The sequence below is a fragment of the Sebastes fasciatus genome, chromosome 20 (genome assembly GCF_043250625.1).
Source record: "Sebastes fasciatus isolate fSebFas1 chromosome 20, fSebFas1.pri, whole genome shotgun sequence".
Taxonomy (NCBI): domain Eukaryota; kingdom Metazoa; phylum Chordata; class Actinopteri; order Perciformes; family Sebastidae; genus Sebastes; species Sebastes fasciatus.
In genome coordinates, this window is record NC_133814.1 from 7016733 (window position 1) to 7036662 (window position 19930).

General features: G+C 41.4%; 1 protein-coding gene and 2 non-coding genes across 12 annotated transcripts in view; 2 read left to right on the forward strand and 1 right to left on the reverse strand.

Moving 5' to 3' along the window:
- Window positions 1–4381: 4381 nt before the first annotated feature.
- trnai-uau (transfer RNA isoleucine (anticodon UAU)) lies at window positions 4382–4475 on the forward strand. Its single transcript has 2 exons — window positions 4382–4419; window positions 4440–4475. It is a non-coding gene; the product is annotated as a tRNA-Ile (tRNA).
- An 83-nt stretch (window positions 4476–4558) lies between these two features.
- Window positions 4559–19930, reverse strand: part of rhbdf1b (rhomboid 5 homolog 1b (Drosophila)) — a 45700-nt gene continuing 30328 nt past the window's right edge. For 4 of the 10 annotated variants that reach the window (XM_074619525.1, XM_074619528.1, XM_074619526.1 and 1 more), the window contains 16 exons: window positions 16871–17096; window positions 14499–14705; window positions 13700–13822; window positions 12957–13099; window positions 12527–12781; window positions 12315–12426; window positions 12106–12180; window positions 10774–10935; window positions 10530–10630; window positions 10301–10364; window positions 9191–9285; window positions 8735–8810; window positions 8294–8394; window positions 7247–7400; window positions 6933–7156; window positions 4559–5665 (listed from right to left, as the gene is read on the reverse strand). In XM_074619525.1, coding sequence (XP_074475626.1) covers window positions 5470–5665; window positions 6933–7156; window positions 7247–7400; window positions 8294–8394; window positions 8735–8810; window positions 9191–9285; window positions 10301–10364; window positions 10530–10630; window positions 10774–10935; window positions 12106–12180; window positions 12315–12426; window positions 12527–12781; window positions 12957–13099; window positions 13700–13822; window positions 14499–14705; window positions 16871–17096 — 2314 coding nt within the window. In that variant the 3' untranslated portion in view covers window positions 4559–5469. The remainder of the gene's footprint in view (window positions 5666–6932; window positions 7157–7246; window positions 7401–8293; window positions 8395–8734; window positions 8811–9190; window positions 9286–10300; window positions 10365–10529; window positions 10631–10773; window positions 10936–12105; window positions 12181–12314; window positions 12427–12526; window positions 12782–12956; window positions 13100–13699; window positions 13823–14498; window positions 14706–16870; window positions 17097–19930) is intronic. The other 6 variants (XM_074619527.1, XM_074619530.1, XM_074619534.1 and 3 more) reach the window with 3 other exon arrangements.
- Window positions 8515–8608, forward strand: trnai-uau (transfer RNA isoleucine (anticodon UAU)). Its single transcript has 2 exons — window positions 8515–8552; window positions 8573–8608. It is a non-coding gene; the product is annotated as a tRNA-Ile (tRNA).

Here is a 19930-nt window from a genome sequence, read left to right on the forward strand (position 1 = left end):
GACACTTATTTAGACTCAATTACAGACAAGACTTAATTAATGCCAGAGCAATCACGTGTGTGCACACTCAAAGAGAAAGGGAGAGAAGGGAGAGAAGGAACAGTGGTACAGGGAGCACCAGCAAGAGCTCTGCACGCTAATAAAGCTTGAATTAATGACATTCAAATCCCAAAAAACAACAGAGCAAAGTCGCAGTAATTCACGTTTTATGCCCTGAGCAGCAGTGATGTTGGTACCAGGTTCAACAGGTGAGTTATTGGTCTTGGGTTGCCATCTAGTGGGCGACCCCGAAACACAACAAGCCTCCTCTCTTTTCTCATTTCCTTGTACTGAATTCTCAGGTCACATAAGAAATGCAGGAGCAGATTAACTTTCTCAGTTATGACGGAGGATCGTTCCAGACACACATCTTGGTACTATTCTAGTACTACTATCCAAAGTAACTTACAAATGCTACAGCAAAGTAAGCAAAAATTCAGAGATAAAAAAGAAAGAAAAGGAAAGAAAAGTGTGCAGCCACTGTTCTCTATTTAGGTTGAAACTAAGTACCTACTTTCAAAAGCAAGGCAGGAATCAATGCCTCAGCTATTGTTCTCACTAACAAGCTGTTAATTAAAAACACCACTGTACACTACCTGCTCAGCACAAAACAGCAGACAGACACAGTTAGCGACCAGCTGGTGAATATAGACGGGTTTCTGTGCAACGTCATCACCGAGATGAGCGCGCAGCTAGGAGGCAGAAAGTACGGCATGTCTAGCAGAGCCAAGCTGCAAAGCAGAGATGACAAGGAGTTGTTGAGCAGTAAACTGCACCAAATCGCAGAAAAGATGGATTGAAAATGTTTAATATTCCGAGGGGATCACATGTCTTCGCTAAAAACAGAAGGAGATTGTGGATCCAGGCCTGATAGGTAAAAGCATTCTAGTCACACAGCACTAGCAAAGCAGCGGGTGGTCATGGCGAGCTGTCATGCTCCACAGATTGATAAAAATGAACTGATCAAAAACAGGGTGATCGACCCACACTCTGAGGAAATATTTATATATATTTAGCGACTAAGCCTTTAAACTTGCAAGACTTCGTTGCAGTTCTAAATTGCTGCAACGTTACGTGACTACGGCGGGGGAAAGCTCAATCCGGTATGCCTTAATGTGATATTTCATTTTGAAGGGAAGATGTCTGGTAGTCTACTGGGGCAGCCTGGTACCTGGTCCCCCAAGTCAAATCACACTTATGTCTGATCTAACTTTACCCATTTCATACCAGGTGATAATAATAAACAAATCTCATATTAATACGTCATATGATAATGGTATCTGGTGGTCGGACCCTGCAGGGTTCTAGTATAGTCAACAAGAATGTACAAACAATGCGAAATCTACTTGGATTACAACGGCTGTCAAAGCGGTTTTGCCCCCTGAATGCGCACGCACCCATGAATGTTTGGATACCAGAAACCCGTCTACAGTGGAGCATTTAGCGGCTAAAGAGCCAGATATTTCCCTCAGGAGCTGGTGGAGACCAAAAACAGAGCTAAGAGAGTGAATATTGGACTTTCATTCACCAGGTCGCCAGAAACATGACTCCAAATAAATGCCAAAATTGCTATTATTGCTATAGTAACATCTGCTGGATGTGTAAGTAGGCAGTTGTATGCTAAGGAGTTTGTCATATTAACTTCAAAGGTCAATGTTGTTTTTGCAGAACCATGAGTGGCAAAGAAAATCAGTTAATGCAGGTTTACAAAAGTATCAGGAAACAATGCTTCAGCTATTACTCTCACTAACAAACTGTTGGTTAAAATCACAAGTTACTGTTATGCCCTGGCCAGTTCATTCACTAAACCTAGCTCAAATAAACACCTTTGGCTTAATTGACAAGAAAAGCAGAAGTCACATATTTAGCTACGGCCTTTAGCTAGCTACTAGCTAATTCAGCTAGCTAGCTACTAGCTAACGTTTCAGCATTAGTTTCAGTGTGATATTGTGGCGTAGCTCGATAGTGTGAAGGTGAGCATCAACAGCAGCAGCAGGTGTAATAGTGTCTAAAGGCTAGTCTTTGTTTTGTTTGTGTAATGCAGCTATTCCAACAAGCAGTGTAAATATTAGCACTTACCAGTTTATGACAGTATGTTGCCGTCAGTCTAGAGGTCTGGAGGTCTACAGGTGTTTATCAGTTATTCCTTCTCAACCACCAGAACCAGCATGGTGAAACTACGGAACCCGGGAGGTGACATGGACGTCACCTTATAAAACGCCATATACATAAATATACAGACCGCTGTCCTCTGTCCAGCGGCATTTCAGTGACAAACACTTTCAGCTAACGTTAGCCGAGCTAGCTATAATGAAGCCAGCCGAGGTTTGGGTTTTGATGCGCGTCTATTCGCGTTGTACGGTACCAGTGCTTTCGCATTTGAGATGGTCTAGTCCAGGGGTCTCTTAGCAACCTGCGGCTCCGGAGCCACATGCGTCTCTTTAGCTCCTCTCCAGTGGCTCCCTGTGGATTTATAAAAATTAGTGGAAATGAATAACTTTTTTTGTTTACATTTTCATTTTTATTTATCATTGTTGTAGGTCTATGGTACGACGGAGTATTAGGGCCACATTGAGGAAAAATAAATAAATCTATGATTTAGAGAATAAAGTCAGAATATTACGAGAATAAAGTCATTGGTTTATGAGAAAAAACGTTTTCAAATTATGAAAAAAAGTCAGAAGTTTACGATAAAAAAGTCGTAGAATTATGAGAATAAAGTCATAATATTATAAAATAGTAATTTTTTTGTTACTTTCTTTTTTTTCTGGTAAAGTTATGACTTTATTCTCGTAATATTACGACTTGTTTTCCTCGTAAAGTTATGTGTTTATTCTCGTAATATTATGACTTTATTCTCGTAATATTACGACTTTATTCTCGTAATATTACGACTTTATTCTCGTAATATTACGACTTGTTTTTCTCGTAAAGTTATGACTTTATTCTCGCAATATGACTTTATTCTCGCAATATTACAACCTTTTTCTCATAAAGTTATGACATTATTCTCGCAATATTACGACTTTATTCTCGTAATATTACAACTTTTTTTCTCATAAAGTTATGACTTTATTCTCGCAATATTACGACCTTTTTCTCATAAAGTTATGACATTATTCTCGCAATATTACGACTTTATTCTCGTAATATTACGACTTCTTTTCTCGTAAAGTTTTGACTTTATTCTCGTAACATTACGACTTTTTTTCTCGTAATATTATGACTTTATTCTGGAAATCTCCGATTTTTTCCCCCTCAGTGTGACCCTAATACTCCATCGTACATTGCACTTGGGCCCTCACTGCATTAGACTTATATACTATATACTTAGACTATAAACTGTGTTACCTTCATCACAATGCTCAAATGTTTTGCAGCTACAGACAGATTTGTTTTTTTTATTTGCCTAAAATGGCTCTTTTGATAGTAAAGGTTGCTGACCCCTGGCCTAGTCTCTCATCTGTTTCTCCTCTAAAAATAACAATAATAACTGTGATATTATTGTTCTTTATTTAAAAAGAAATGGTCACTGTTCCAAATGCTGTTTCCCACTGGAATAACCTAGACTGGAACAAAATATGGTGCATACCTTCAAAATATCAGATTTTAAATATGGTTAAGGAAGTTACTTTTAAAATGATTCATCGCGTTTGTTGTGGACTGCTCATTTTATCAACTGGTTTCAGAAGATTTATGTCACCTATTTTGGTCTTGTCCCCACTCCTGTATTTTTTTTTTTTTTTTACACATTTGCACTTTTATTTCCCAATATAGTGATTCAGAATTTTCCCTCTCCTATGCAAATGTATTGTTTGGCTTCTTTTCTTACCCTTCTACCAAAGCAAATCAATATTATATCATTAATTTAAGGCCTATTACTTGCAAAATCTCATATTCATAAATCTAAATTTTTCCCAGACCATCCTTTCTCCGTCTTTGAAAATGAACTCAAACAATACATGGCTTCAATCTTATATTCTAAAAAATAGAAAGGCTATCAAAACCATAAATCTGTGTACCCTGTAATAAAATGTTTATGAATTGAATTGATTCAGACTGATGACTTTGTCCAGACAGATCTGTTCTCAGGTTGAATTTGGTTGGAGCTATGCTGGGAGTTTATCCATATTTTGGCTTCACTTATCTGCATATTATACAGTGGGTGGAAGTGGAGACGCGTCATCCATCTATATATACAGTCTGTGATCAAACTAACAGCAGGTCCTGACATGTGGAGACTTCCGGGTGAGGTCTCTGCTGTCTGTACAGATGCTGACCTGAGGCTCTGTAGGGTTCCAACATGGCAGATAATATTGGAACCATCAAAGCAACTCAACAGGCTCCAGTGGCGCAATCGGTCAGCGCGCGGTACTTATAAGACAGTAACCTGCAGAGTGATGCCGAGGTTGTGAGTTCGAGCCTCACCTGGAGCAGAAGAGTTTAGCTTCCTGGACATATATCCTCTATGAGCAAGCAACACACACACAGACATTTAAAAGAAATGTTTCACTCCGTGTGATGTTGGGTTTATTGAAAGGTAGCTAAAACGCCACCACATTGAATAAAAACACTATTTCACCTCAGTAACAGCTATTCACAATGGAGCAGATTAACATACAAGTGTTCTTTACAGATGTATAAAAACAAACAATCCATTTGTGACTAAAGGCTGTGGCGGAAACTACGGTTTCCAGTGTGATTTAAAAAAAAAGGGCGGCAGTTCAGCCACCAAATACTGAAGTAAAAACACATTTTACATGAGTTTGTCAGACTGTGTGATGCAGTTTCTACAGAGGTTGAAGAACAGGACCCAAAACGTCTGACACAAACTGATCCATGGCACGAAAACACATCGTGTGTGTGTGTGTGTGTGTGTGTGTGTGTGTGTGTGTGTGTGTGGTTTTGTGTCAATAAGGCACATTTTAGAGTCTCATTTCTTGGCGAGTTTTTAACACATCCAGTAAACGGACAGAACTGTTGTTGGACATCAGTCAGTAAAAAAGTACAAAATCCTCCGCTCACATTTTGCAGCTGTTTCAGGTTGTACTGTTCCGTTTTGGCCACTAAGCGGTGCTGTTCAGTCCATTTATACCACAGGAGAGAGGTACATCATTTGGCAGGACACAGTTGTCTTTGTAACTCTCCTCCAGTGTGACCGGTCATTGATTAGCCCAGCTAGAGATCAATGACACATAATTAGTCCTTTTCAGTCAACTTTACATTGTTAGTTTTGCTCCCATGCGTGTGAATACTTTTATTTAAGTGCCTGAAGGCTTTCATGCATGGCCTTTATTCATAATGGGGCTGTTGCACCTTTTTCCAAACAGTGAACACACAGATATCCACATGGTATCATGATATCCACTGGTTATTATTCCAGGAGGAATGTCACAAGTTGCACCGCAGCTCCGTATCCAACTTTCAACGTTAGAGGAGGTGTGCGTTGAGGTCGTACTTCTCGCAGAACTTGTCCATGATGGGGATGCAGGTGAGGTACTCGCACCAGTCACACTTCACGGGGTAGACGTAGAAGAGGACCGCCAGGGCCGAGAGCAGACCCAGGAAAACCAGCAGGAATACGCAGATCTGGACTCGCTTCCGGTACATGTCGGATTGCCCAAAGCTGAAGAGGGAAAAGAAAACTCTGCGCTATTTGTCTCATAATGGAGCAAGTCACAGAAAAACACATCAGATTCAACTTTACTGTCACTACACAGTACTGAGACAACAAACTTATATTAGTGAAGACACTCTTGGGGCTCGTCCAGGATTTGAACTCTTAACCTCTCACACCCGAAAAAAGAATCATACTCCTAGAGCAACAAGCCACACTCCACTTAATAGGAGCTGTGATACAGTATTGATCCGATTGCAGAACATTCTACCTTGTCAAAACCTTAAGGACATTATCAGATATACACACAAACATTGGGTTTTCTTGCTTCCCAAAAAATAGACTTTGTGGAGGTGCAAGTTTTTTTATCCCAGAGATTTGACCTGTGAAGTGATAGCGCCAGACTGAATCCACTGACTTAGGTTGGAATAATTTAGGTAATGCTCTCAGATAGGGATTATCACGACATCAATACACTGATTATGCTACGACAGTAATTTAAATTTATGTGGATTTGTCTCAATATTTTGCCTCCCACTGATTTGAGTTTGAAGGTCAAAGGTCAAAGGTCATGGTGACCTTATGTCTGTCCCATTCTCTTGATATATCTCAGGAATGCCTAGAGTGGATTTCTTAAAATTTGGTACGAACGTCCACTTGGACTGGAGGGATGAAGTGATGGAGGTCAAAGGTCAAGGTCATTGTGACCTCACAAAACACATTTTTGGCCATAACTCAAAAAATTCAGATGCCAACTATGACAATTTCACACAGATGTCTAACAGGATAAAATGATGAAGTGATGACATTTTGGACAGACATGGATGTAAACTGCAACTTGACTAGTTGACGGAGGCATACAACCGTTAGGTGGTAATTCTAGTTCACAATGTTTGTGTGATTAATTCAACAATCCGTGCATTTGTATTGTATTAGTCACCCATTTTATGTAAGGTAATAAACAGGGTTTATAATAAGATCAATTGCTTACTTGCCGAGAGCTGATGAGAATATCCATACTATTCTTACACAGTATATGTTCATTAAATATGAAGCCACAGCCAGGAGACCGTGAGCTTAGCTTAGCAGCAGCTACAAACTAGCCAAAGGGGAACACATTTTGAGCTTTAGAGGTGCTGGTAGACAGATTTTGCTTCTTTTGGACAAAGCCGAGCCAGCTGTTTCCTACTGTTTCTAGTCTAAATGCCAAGCCAAGCTAAGCTCTCTTTGGGAGACGAGAGTGACTGAGCGACACACATCCCCTTTCTTCACCTACCTGATGTACGGCAGGAAGGCGAAGGACAGGAAAAATCCCGACACGAAACCGCAGACGTGGGCAAAGTTGTCGATCCACGGGAGCAAACCGAAGGAGAAGAAGAAGACCGAGATGGCCAGCAGCTTGGCAAAAGCCCGCCACGGTCGCTCGAGGATCTGCCAGCTCTGAAACAGCTCCACAAACAGACAGGCCAGGATGCCGAACTGGCTGCCTGCAGGACCCACCTGGGACGGAAGAAGCAAAGCTTTTTTTCAAACACAACTTAGTCTCAAATGCAGCATACAGTTGGTTGTGAGGGTGACACTGTACAGTACCTCCGCTCTGTAGGGCAGGAAGATGGCTGAGGCCAAGTTGCCAGTGATGCCGCTGAGCATGTAGACGATGGATATCCTCAGCCAGCCAGCCAGCTTCTCTATGTCCCTCAGCACCGTCATCTGGAAAAACACCGACACCAGGCAGTGCAGGATCCTACAGACACAGACCAGATCCACCATATCAATTTACTGTAGGGCTGTCGAAGTTAACGCAAATTCGTCATAATAACACTAATTTCTTTAATGCATTTACGCAACTTATATTTAATTAACCTGTTAAAAATCCAACATGCCCGCGTTGGATCCGGCTGCTAATCGATCTTTCGGAGGTTGTAATCTCAGTTTTTAAGCTAGAGTGAAGATACTGACATCATATGAAACTAGTAAACCTAAAGAATCCATTGGTACCAACCATGTCATGTTAGTTTGTAGTGGAGGCTAAATAACGCTCCAAACTTGCGCAAAATGTTGGCAAGGAAAAACGGGCATGGCCATTTTCAAAGGGGTCCCTTGACCTCTGACCTCAAGATATGTGAATGAAAATGGGTTCTATGGGTACCCACGAGTCTCCCCTTTACAGACATGCCCACTTTATGATAATCACATGCAGTTTGGGGCAAGTCATAGTCAAGTCAGCACACTGACACACTGACAGCTGTTGTTGTCTGTTGGGCTGCAGTTAGCCATGTTATGATTTCAGCATATTTTTTATGGTAAATGCAATATCTGTGACAGTTTCTGGACAATATCTGTCATTGTTTTGTGTTGTTAATTGTTTTACAGTAATACATATACACATACATTTGCATGAAGCAAGCATATTTGCCCACTCCTATGTTGATAAGAGTATAAATTACTTGACAAATCTCCCTTTAAGTTACATTTTGAACAGAGAAAAAAATTTACGATTAACCGCGATTAAATATTTTAATCGATTGCCTTAATTTACTGTTTTAAAAGATAAAGCATGAAACGTTTCTCTTAGTGCTGCTTTAAATACAGAGGCCTATTGTGAGATGGACCTAAAAAGAAGAAGAGTTCAGTCACCCAGCATGAAGAAAGAGAGACAGCCAGAGTCGGGAGAACTGGTCTGGGATCTCCGGGTTGAGGAAAGGTAGCAAACCACACACGTCATCCATGCAGTCCACCTGGAAGAGAGAGTGAAAGATAGTCAGTACAGTCAGCCTGAGGATCCACTGCCACCCTGTGGAGGAAAATGAGAGTGCTGAATTTAGTCCAAAATCCTTTTTATTCACAGCTGACATCAGGCTCCAGTGGCGCAATCGGTCAGCGCGCGGTACTTATAAGACAGTAGCCTGCAGAGTGATGCCGAGGTTGTGAGTTCGAGCCTCACCTGGAGCAAGTTTTAAATTCAAATGTCTGTACGCACCTCAGATATACTTTAAAATACTGATTGAGATGTAAAAGACATTTACCGTTAGAAAATATAGCAGCTGTTGTGTCGAGTTGGTGAATGAAATGTCCTACCTGTGAGCAGAGAGTAGCCTCCTCGTGGAAGTAACCGTGCATGAAGTCACAGTACTCTCTGGAAGTGATTTCACATCTACAACATGAAACGCGTCATTAGCTTCATCATCAACCACTCGCAGGATGATGACCAATTATTCAGGATTTTAAAAGGAGACGAATACATCTCCATTTTGGTGTTCAATTAATGAGATACAATGTCCAGTATTTTTAAACAGTCTGTTGATCCTGCCATAAAATGTTATTTTTTTACTCTATGCACAGTGTACTCACGTCATATTCTTCTGATGTTAATAATGCATAAAAAGGACTAACGTAAGGAGCTGCTCATCCTGAATATCTAAATATACGGTACATACTGTATGCAGCAGCTTTAATATTAAATTACTGGTAATAGCTTAAAAAATCTATAGTAGTTGTTCTACTCCTGTGGCGTTCTGTGACGTTCATCCTTACCGTCCTTTGGTTCCGATGCAGCAGGGCCGGCCTGTGATGGTGCAGTCTATGTGGGGGAGGTTGGTGTGATTCCCAGAGTTGTATCGCGTACAAACCTACAGATTATAAGCAGAAAAATATCAAATGTAACCATCTAGTCGTTATGTGTCGAAGACAGACAATGCTGCATTTAAACCTCGGTGTGTTAACTTAAAGTAGACTTTCACTTACTTACCTACTTTTGCTTTTAAGACAATCTTTAACAAGGAAATGATGAACTGAAATGATGACATACTTATCCATAGTCAGTGTATTACCTACAGTAGATGACGGTCAGCACGCCCCCAGTTTGGAGAAGCAGACAGGAGATACCACACGGAAGCAAAGCGATGTACTGCTGTGGACGGGGCCGGCAGCAAAACATATTTTAGCCACTTAAAAAAATCAATATCAGTTTAAGTGTACGCTATATTTAGAATATTTTCGCCGCTTTACCTCGTTGTCAGACAGCCCTTTCTGACGGGGAACTGAAGCCGTTGTATCCGTCTATGCTCTCCCCAAAGCCACCAGACTCCATTGAAAAAAACAGTATTTTTACCTTGCAGAACACGGGGGTTGTTGGTCTACCGCTGCCACGATCAGTTAGATTGTTTGTGTTATTGTTTGGCTTTGGTGAATCTGAACTAACCAAAGTCACACAATAACACCAACAAACTAACCGATCGAGGCAGCGGTAGACCAACAACTCCCGTGTTCTGCGAGGTAAAATTGCTGTTTTTTACAATAGAGTCTGGTTGCTTTGGCAAGAGCATAGATAACGGCTTCAGTTCCCCGTTGTAAACGTAGACTGTATAGCTGTCTGATGGCAAGGTGTCGGATATTTTCCAATTATAGCATACACTTAAACTGATATTGACTTTTTTTTAGGTGGCTAAAATACGTTTTGCTGCCGGCACCGTCCACAGCAGTAAATCACTTTGCTTCCGTGCGGTAACTCCTGTCTGCTTCTCCAAGCTGGGGGCGTGCTGACCGTCATCTACTGTAGGTAATACACTGACTATGGATACGTACCTCATACAACAAAAACACCCGAACTATCCCTTTAAACTGTTCACATGTAAATGTACTCACTGGCCACTTTGTGATGTCATCAGGCCACTCGTGAGGCGAAACCGAGGCTGGCTCCAGACAAATTCTACAAAATCAAGAGCCAAAGTTAAAGATAAATAAATAACAGTGAACATTCCCGCATTCTGTTAGAGCCCCAAAAATACAGTCCACAACGAGGAGCAAAATCATGTCTGTTAACTATTTACACAACTGTCAGATAATCATACAGAGAGTGTCTTGGTGGAGTCACCTGGGGTCCTGATGGCAGACTGCACCATGTTGGCGTAGTGTACCATTCAGATAGGGAGCACTGGGGTGCTGAGGCCACTTCACCCACACTGCCAGGGTGCTCTGCAGTAGAGGACAGGCAGACGGAGAGATGGAGAGAAATCATTGTTAACATTATTCTGTTATTCATTTTGCCTGTGCAGTGCGACAGATGTCGTCTCCGATATAATATATATGAGTGAAATGGCCAGGTTGGCTTCACTGACCGAACACTCCTCTTGTAAATTCTGCAGGCAGCCGGAGCGATCGTTCCTCACGCAGCAGCCGGACTCTCTCTCTCTCGCTCTCTTCTCCTGGATCAGTTTGTGGATCTCTTGGTCTTGTCGCATGCACGGGGAAAACTTGGCTCCCAGGTGGATCAGCGCCTCCTGCAGGACAGCGAGGGGTTACAGTACAGGTTGGTGAGGTTGTGGATCTAGACCGGTGGTTCCCAACATTTTTCGTCTGAACTACCTCCACAGCCCCCAGATTGGCGCAAAAAACCCTTCATCGACATCTCTAGTGATGTTAAAGGGGACCTATTATGCTCATTTTCAGGTTCATACTTGTATTTTGGGTTTTTACTAGAATATGTTTACATGCTTTAATGTTTAATCTTTTCATCCTTTGTCTGAAACGCTCTGATTGGTCAGCTGACCCACGCTGCTGTGATTGGTCGACCGAACCAAACCTTCAGACTCCACTCCAGCTCCGCTCTAACTAGATTTGTTTGAGGACGTGCCAAACTAGCCGCTAGGCAGGTATTATGCAATGTGTTACTTGATGACATCAACAAGTTCCAAAAAGGCAGGACTTCAATCAAGGTGTTTCAGGCAGTTCAGGAGCAGTGCTTCTGTGGGGGAGAAGTCCTTTGGTTTGGACTTTGGGCTTTGTAACTTTGCAGACATGCACAAAAAACGATATAACACAGAAAGGAAAGGGAAAAAACACCAAAACATAATAGGTCCTCTTTAAACTGGATGTTATTCAACACTATTCATTATATAATATTTTTTTCATACAATTGAATAGTTAATGTTAGAACGGGTTGGTCAAGTTTGCATTAGTACTGCACCTGAATGGCAGAAGCTAGATCTTATAAACCATTTATCCACTATTTTAGCTATTTCAACCACTATTATTAATCTGGCTTTCTTTATTAACCATTTATTCATCACTTTTAGCTAGCGTATGTCAACCAACCGACATTTAATTTTTTTTAAAATTACTTTTAATTAGCGATTTCAACCATTTAATCTATTAGTTAGCGAACAATTTTTTAAGCTGTCTATTTCAACGTTTTATCAGGCTAACTGTTTTAACCGTTTATCCTACTTTTAGCTAACTATTTCAGTCATTTCTCTATTTTAGCTAGAGTTATCTATTTCAACCATTTATCCATTACTTTTAGCGAACTGTTTAGACTTCTCTGCTTGCTTGCTAACTAGTCACAGTTGGAATCACAGATCTAGACAACAAGTTAAATTCACTGAAGCATTTCCCGTGTTGACCACCACCACTTAAGGCACAATCATAGATAGAAGATAGGACATACTTACTGAGCTCGGACCCACCCAGAAGTTTTGTTGTTGCACAAACTTAACGTTTTCATAAACTCCCTTGTTCCTCAACACCTGAAGAAAAAAAATGAAGAAGAAATGTTATAACTAATATTGCTCATTCATACATTTTCAGTGGATATTCAGCACAAATTATTTCCTGCCAATGTACCAATCTAATCATAATAAACGCTGTAAAATATACTTACAGAGTCAACAGTTTCATGCTGTGTGAAGCCCACAGGGGCAATGCCGTAGATGGTGAGAGCCAGAATGGTGACGAGCAAATGGACACATGTGATCCAGTAGGTAAAAAAAGGCCTGGAGAGGACAGAAGGACAATTCAGACTCTCCATTATCTGGGACATTGGCAACAGCTCTATTTAATTTCACATCAGAGGACAGTCATCCTCTGTCTTACCTGTGATCGTCCATGTCCTCAATCTGCCTTTTGACAAAGCTGTCAATGCGCTTGCGGTACGTCCGGTTTGTGAGACGGCCGACCATGCCGAGCCCGTACGGCCTCTTCTCTCTGGCAAACAGCTTCTTAACGGGAACCACGATCCGTTGTCCCCGCTGCTGATGGCTGTTGACGCTCACCACTTCCTGTTTCAGACGCACCTTAGGTTGGACCAGAGAGCCATCTTTTGCCTTCCGCCATCCTCGCTCTAAAGGCCTGGATGGAGGGAGAGGAAAGTGGAGGAAAGAATTGTAAATGAAGGTGTCAGTCAGGGTGTGATATTATAATAGAGTACATAATATCATAAGAGTTTGTCTCCTCACATCTCCTCTGCAGCATGTCAGAGGTTCGTGTGTGCATGTAAATAACACTGTAAAATGTATAAACCCACAGCATGAGGTGACTCCTCTCCAGTTCGTTCTTATCCAGAGCGCTCCCCGTGAGATCGCTCTCATCCAGGTGTTTGAGGTCGGCCTCCGATGGCGTCTCGAAGACTTCGTCGGCATAGCTGGACAACTCGTCATGCAGGCCGTCCTACAAAGATGAAAACGAAGTCAGTAAGAATTCAAAGCTGAGTGCGCGAAGGCTCCTGACCAAGGTTCTAATATTTTTAAATTTTCCATTAGTTTTATATTTTATTTCAGTTTTGATTTGATTTGATTTTAATTTAGTTTTAATAGTTTTCAGGCTGCGTTTGCTTGTTTAGTTTAGTTTCAATTTTCAGAAAGGTTAGTTTTATTTTTTATATATTTAGTTTGTTGTTGTTAGGGCCAGGTATAATGTCTCAGAAGTATATAGCTACATATACATACAAAATACATGGCTGGAGAACTGTGTAGAATAGCCATAATGTTTCATGTTTAATCTTCGTGCTACTTTAGTGTCTGATGTGAAGCAATTGCGGCACAGCACCATCTCCTGGAATGTCAAGTCCGTTTAATTTCTGTGTTTCAATGTCACGAGAGATGACAGAAATTCATGCTGTCTCCTTTTTTCGGGTTAGGGTTAGGGTTAGGAATGGCTCCTTGTGCTTCAAGCTAATGTATGGTTAATTATTTGCAAATATGTTTTTTATTTGATATTGTTCATATAAAGGTCATCCCGGCAATGTGTGGAAGTGTGTCCACTGCTCACTCTGGTGAAGAAGGAAGTGTCCAAATCATCGGGGAAGTCCACGGTGTCTTCTTCATAGAAACTAGGGGGCATGAAGCTCCGTCTGCGACATCGCCCGGCGGTGCTGTCGCCTAACGTCCGGCCCTAGAATCACACACACACAAACATCATCATGAGGTGCAATGAAGCCTGACAATTTATCCGTGGGGAATCCCCGACTGTGCATGCTGCCTCCTTAATGATAGTGTCTGATGGTTGTGTGTGCCAGTGGATTAGCTCTGGACATCTGGAATATTCCGATTATGGACCATCTGCTAGTGAGACCCAGTAACCCCTCCCCACCCAGCACACTGAACATCCATTCATCCATTTACATGTGCGAGTCTGTAGCCAGTGGGCCACATAGAGATAGTCATCTGCGCTGTACTGTAAGATATTTCACTTGAGTTTAATCCACAATAAGACGAGCTGATCTCATATTTTATGTAACATGCCCACACACACACATGAATGAACAGATAAAATCCATCCATTCATATGTGCAGGAGACATAAGAATATAAAACGGATGGGATTTTTCTAGAATCTCTTCACAAAAACATAAGATAATGGAGATTAAAGTGTGTGCATGTGCATGGAAACTCAGTGTTATAGCTGGCTCTAATGTGTATTCATATTGTGCAGAAAATACAAATCATCTCAATCTCAGAACAACCGGGGCTGGCAGCAGCTTTGAAGTAAAAAGCACAGACTTTGCAAAGCACAGAATATTTTTGTGACTGAACTGAAATCTACTGCATGAACAAAAAATAAACAGACACCTTCATTAGGGCCGCCGCGGCCTTAAGACTCATGATTGCGACAGACTCCCGCTTGCGTCGTCGTGGCAACCGGTTGAGGGCGGAGCGGGAGCTGGAAAAGGAGCACAGGGAGGCGGTGCCGGGCGTGATGGGAGTTTGCGGGACACTGAAGCCGTCTACCTCTTCCACCATGCGGAAGGCGCGACCCCGGGCCAAGGGGTCTATGATCTGCACGCACACACACACACACACACACACACACACACACACACACACACACACACACACACACACACGCACACACACGCACACACACTGTGTTGGTACACCACAGCTTTTTTTTGTCAGACTCAATTGTCAAGCCACATACAACAGTAAACACACAGCGACAGGATAGTGAAAAGCAGGCATGACATACTGTATATCTAAACTAGGGTTAGATTGATGTTCCAGGTTTCGGAAAGAAGAAAAAGTGTATAATCAGGAGGTTTTAGTTATAGAGCATTGACATTTATAATAGTCAATTTCAAGATCTAGTAATAAACAATAGCATATTGTTTATTAGTTAACCTATTCAATAGCTGCAGAGATTTGTTACCCCTCACCCAGTGCTGCTTCACACAACAATCAATATGCGCAATTCAATTCAATTCAATTTATTTTTATATAGCGTCAAATCATAACAGAAATTATCTCGAGACGCTTTATACATAGAGCAGGTCTTAGTCCGTACTTCGTACAATGAGGACTACACTTCCTTTGAAACAGTTGTCTTTTAAAATGCTTGAATCATACTTATTGTGCTTATTGTAATGTAATCTGACACAGATTTCTGTAGTTATGATACAATTATAATAAAAAGTAGGCTATTAAAAGGCAAGCCCAAGAGTTTGCACATTACGTTAAATCAGCATTTTTTGGGCTACTAGCACTTATGCTAGCATGCTAAAAAGAACTTAAAGAAAACATTTCTTGACAAAAATATTCTTTTAGAGGCTTATTTGGTTGAATGTATAAGAATTTAATTTTCATTTCATAAAGTTTTGAGATCGCAAACAAAAAACACTGCTAGCTAATAAAGCTAGCTAGCTTGTAAAAAAAGTTTGTTTTGAGGTAACAATGTGGGGCAATTACTATAAATACATTCCTGTTAAATTACTACTGATTACATATTTGTCATATATTGATCATAACTACAGTAACCAGAACTGATTTTATGTAACGTTTTGATCAGATTACAGAAATGTATTATTAATAAGCCTACTAACAATACTACGGTAGGCTAGTTGTAATGCGTGTGTAGCATACGGGGACCGGATGATTGTCCCGGATTCAAGCTGGGTGATCCGAGTCCCGACAAATATCTGTAAAACACTCAAATTGTCCCGGTTTTCACCACAATTAAAATAATAATAATACAATACGTGTTTTCAGCACTTACGTAGACGTTTATCATGTTCTGTTCCGCTCATTATTATCTAACCCAATATAGAAAAAAGATGCACGACGCATCTGAATTCAATTTGTTTGTGTGTCAGTCAATCAATGTATCGTTGTCAAGGCTGTTGCGGCCCTTTCTGACAGAACCTGTCAGTATGCTAATGGTTAGCTGTCATGCCGAAGAAAAAGTTGCTCTTTTCTAAAGCGCTCCAGGAGGCTTACTCCTTTCTTCGTAAAGTGTCCGACAAAGAAAATGCTGCGTCGTGCACACACTGGATGAGTACATTTTCGGGCACACAAAGTGGAAATGTCGATATAAAAGATCACATAAAGACGGCCAGATAGCAAATATACAATAGCTGGCAGAGAATGTGTCACATGCAATCCGTGTGTTTTGTGTTTACTAGTGTTATTAAAACAGTTGTGGATTTTGGGAGACAAAACATAATTTTTCGTCTGCTGAGGCGCTGTCCACGGTGTTGAAAGGTGTGCTCGGTAGGCGTGCTTAACACTGAAATGATTTCCCCCCATCCTGATGAAAACGCCTATGGTGCGTGCATAAGCGCATGCATGTGCGCGTGCATGAACATGAGGTACACTTAAGTGTCCAGGTTTAGGAGTTTGAGAATATGGTCACCCTAGTGTAGCAGCATTGTGAGTTTCAGTGGATAGTTATTGTGAAGAATCATGCGTAAAATTAGACATTTCTCACAGGAAACATTCAAAAACATCTACAAGATAGAATTTGTTTCATGTGTGTTCAATTGATCCCATCAATTGAACCCTAGGCAAGATGACAAAGCAGAGAGGTGAAGCAAGCGCCGAAGCTCTAATGTGAAATAAAGGAATAGGAAGAGTGAAAGAGTGTGGGAGAAGATGTGATGGAGGAAAAGGTGAAAGATCGTCCCATCTCTTCCTCCGTCCCCCTAACATGCGCCCCGGCACTGTCCTACCCTCTGCATGCCATAGTGGTGGCTGGGGTGGTGGGGTGGGAGGTAGAGGGGAGGAGGGGTCTCAGTGCTGGCCAGAGAGAGGTTGTCCTGGCTGTGGAGCTCCATCTCCCTCATCACCTGCGGCTTTAGACCCCCGTACAGATGGCTGCAGTGCTGCAGGCTCTTCCTCCTCCATCGCTGGGTGCTGTCGCTGTCTTTGCTCACCCCGAACCAGTCAGCCGTACCCCTGGGGAGAGGACGCACTCTGGTTAGTCAACATTTGAGAATCCTGACATGCACACTGAATATTCTTTGACAGATTGAGCCGTTCATCCTCTTCTGATTAGCAGAACAATGTGCTGATTACTTGATTGAATGCAGCTGGTTGTTGGGGATTAACTGCTTAATTGGTTCATTGGTTGATTGCTTTCTATTATTGTTTATACTGATGAAGAGAACCATACATGTTAAAGGACACAGACCATTTTAAATGTGGAACCTTACACTTTTTTCTTTGGTACCTTAAATACTAAACAGAAAGCCAAAAAGCATGGTTTAACATTAGTTAAAGGTGCAGTGTGTAGGATCTGGCGGCATCTAGTGGTGAGGTTGCAGATTGCAACCGACTGAAACTTCTCCCGTGTGCCAAGTGTGTAGGAGAACTACGGTGGTCAACATGAAAACGCGAATGGCCCTCTCTAGAGCCAGTGTTTGGTTTGTCCATTCTGGGCTACTGTAGAAACATGGCGGCTAGCTACGTGAAGAAGACCCGCTCCGTATGTAGATATAAACGGCTCATTCTAAGGTAACGAAAACACTCTCTCACTCTTATTTTCAGGTGACTATACAAAAAAACACATACTTATTAATATTATAGGGATGTCACGAAAACCGATACTTCGGTACCAAGTCAATGCTAAAATTTTGTAAATGTGACAGTCCTCGTTTTTCTACAGTACCACAGGTACTGACAGGGCTTGAGACTAACGGCGTCCCGTCGTCGACAGAAAATATGTTTGGGCGCACCCTATTTTTTCCCAGATAATGCTACATTGCAAACAACAAATCTGTGTTGAAATCGGCAGGACGAGAGCTAGTTAACGTTAGCTGTTAGCGGCGTGAAGGACTGTGCTGCTTACCGGCTGCTAACAGCTAACGTTAACTAGCTCTCGTCCTGCCGATTTCAACACGGGATGTGCCGTTGATTTACATTATGATGCGATAAAGCTCTATTCAGTAGAAAACGAGGATATTAGGCAAAGGTATATTCTAACGTTATCATGATGTGTTCAAATGTAATCTTGTAAAATGTAGTCTTTGGCAAGAAACTTGAATAAATCCAGTTGTTTGAAGGAAATGTTTTCACAGCAATATAAAATAGATAATAGAGAGGGAATTATGACCCGTTTAACTTCCTGACAAAAAACAGGATGCAAACGGTAATAAAGGAGTGGATGTTGAAGTACATGTAATTTAATGTTTTACTTTTGTTTTTTAGCGTGGTATCAAATTGGTATCAAGAATTGTCGAATTTCACTGGTATTGGTGTCAACTACTAAATTTCAAGTATCGTGACATCCCTATAGTATTATATTCCATTTCTGCCATTAGACGTGGCCCCTTTAATACAAAAATAATTTAAAACGGCAACAAGACAGAAACTTTGACCAGTTTGAACAACTAGTTTATGTAATAAAGAGAAGGCAAATTTACCAAATTAGATTGATGTCAATAGCATAAATCAGCTTAGACTTTATCCTGGATGACGGTTGTGGAAGTGATTAGATAATGAAACATCAAGCTAAAATGGGGGCCAGCATTAACAGCACAGTGAAACCTATAACCAGTCAGCTTATTAAACTAATACAACATATCAGGCAAAGAAATCCTAACTGATTCAGCTCCCTCTTTCTACATTATGTGATTGCATGGACGCTTGCAACCCAGCTTAGAGAGCCTGAATGAAAAAATACTGTCTTGATCCTCACTCGACCTATTGCCCTCTGTTCTGTCCGCGGTAAAGAAGCAGATGTTGCCTGATAGTCCCGCAGTTCATGGACTGACTTGGCTGTTTGTGTGTTTCTAATTTGAACTAAATAAATGTGCATCCAGGTGCCCTTTTCTTCCCACGAAACAGTGCCTGCGTGCCAGGCTGCATGTTAACCGACCGGGAGGCGGGAGGCCACACTGGGGGAAACTGTTTGGAGAGGAGAACACTCAGTAATAAACACTCAGGCCTCATCATCAAGAAAGACGCCAGCTGGGGAATCCTTTTAAGGCTGCACAGGGGCAGGGAGGGGGTGACGCGGCCATGATTGTTGTCCTCCCAAAGAGGAATGTTGCAGAAAGAAGACAGGTTTGGAAAAGCAGAAAGAGACGGGAGTCAGACTGAGCCTCTGACAGTGAGAAGGAGGAGGAGAGGAGGTCATAATATGAATACAGAATCTTTGTTAAATACAGATTACAATCAACATAACATCCACTACTGACGGGAAAAACATGATGCAAACTCTCGCCCACGATGTGACTCTTTCAAGACAGATGACATTTGTTTGTGTTTGTTTAGATAAGCGGGTGTTTGACTGTGCGCGCGCATGCACCGACAGGCAACGCATGTCACATTCGACCACACGGAACCATAAATAAAATATTTTCGACAGCACAAATCCATCACCCGTCAATGATTAAAGCTAATGTGAAGCCGCATGAATTCGCTTTCATATCCTGAAGGTAAGGCTGGTACACACGGAGCAGCAATCTACTGTGCTGTAATTACAGGCTTATGACAGCATCCATTTCATCAGAGAGAAAAGGCCAAGGGGTACAAAACACTTAATACTAAACAAACACTACCAGTGAACAAATAGAGAAAGTAAATATGGACATTGATGGTGGGTATTGAGTTTTTATGATTGGATAAATCCACCAAAGAGAATTTTTACTAAACACTGAACAAAAAGCTGTAAGGACGTTTTCAACTTTTATTTTATTCTTCCCAGAGTTCACTACTGTTTTGTAAGTCAATTCTTTATGAAAGGGCATAAATGTCAGGTTCCCGATCACTGGGTATGTATGGACGGT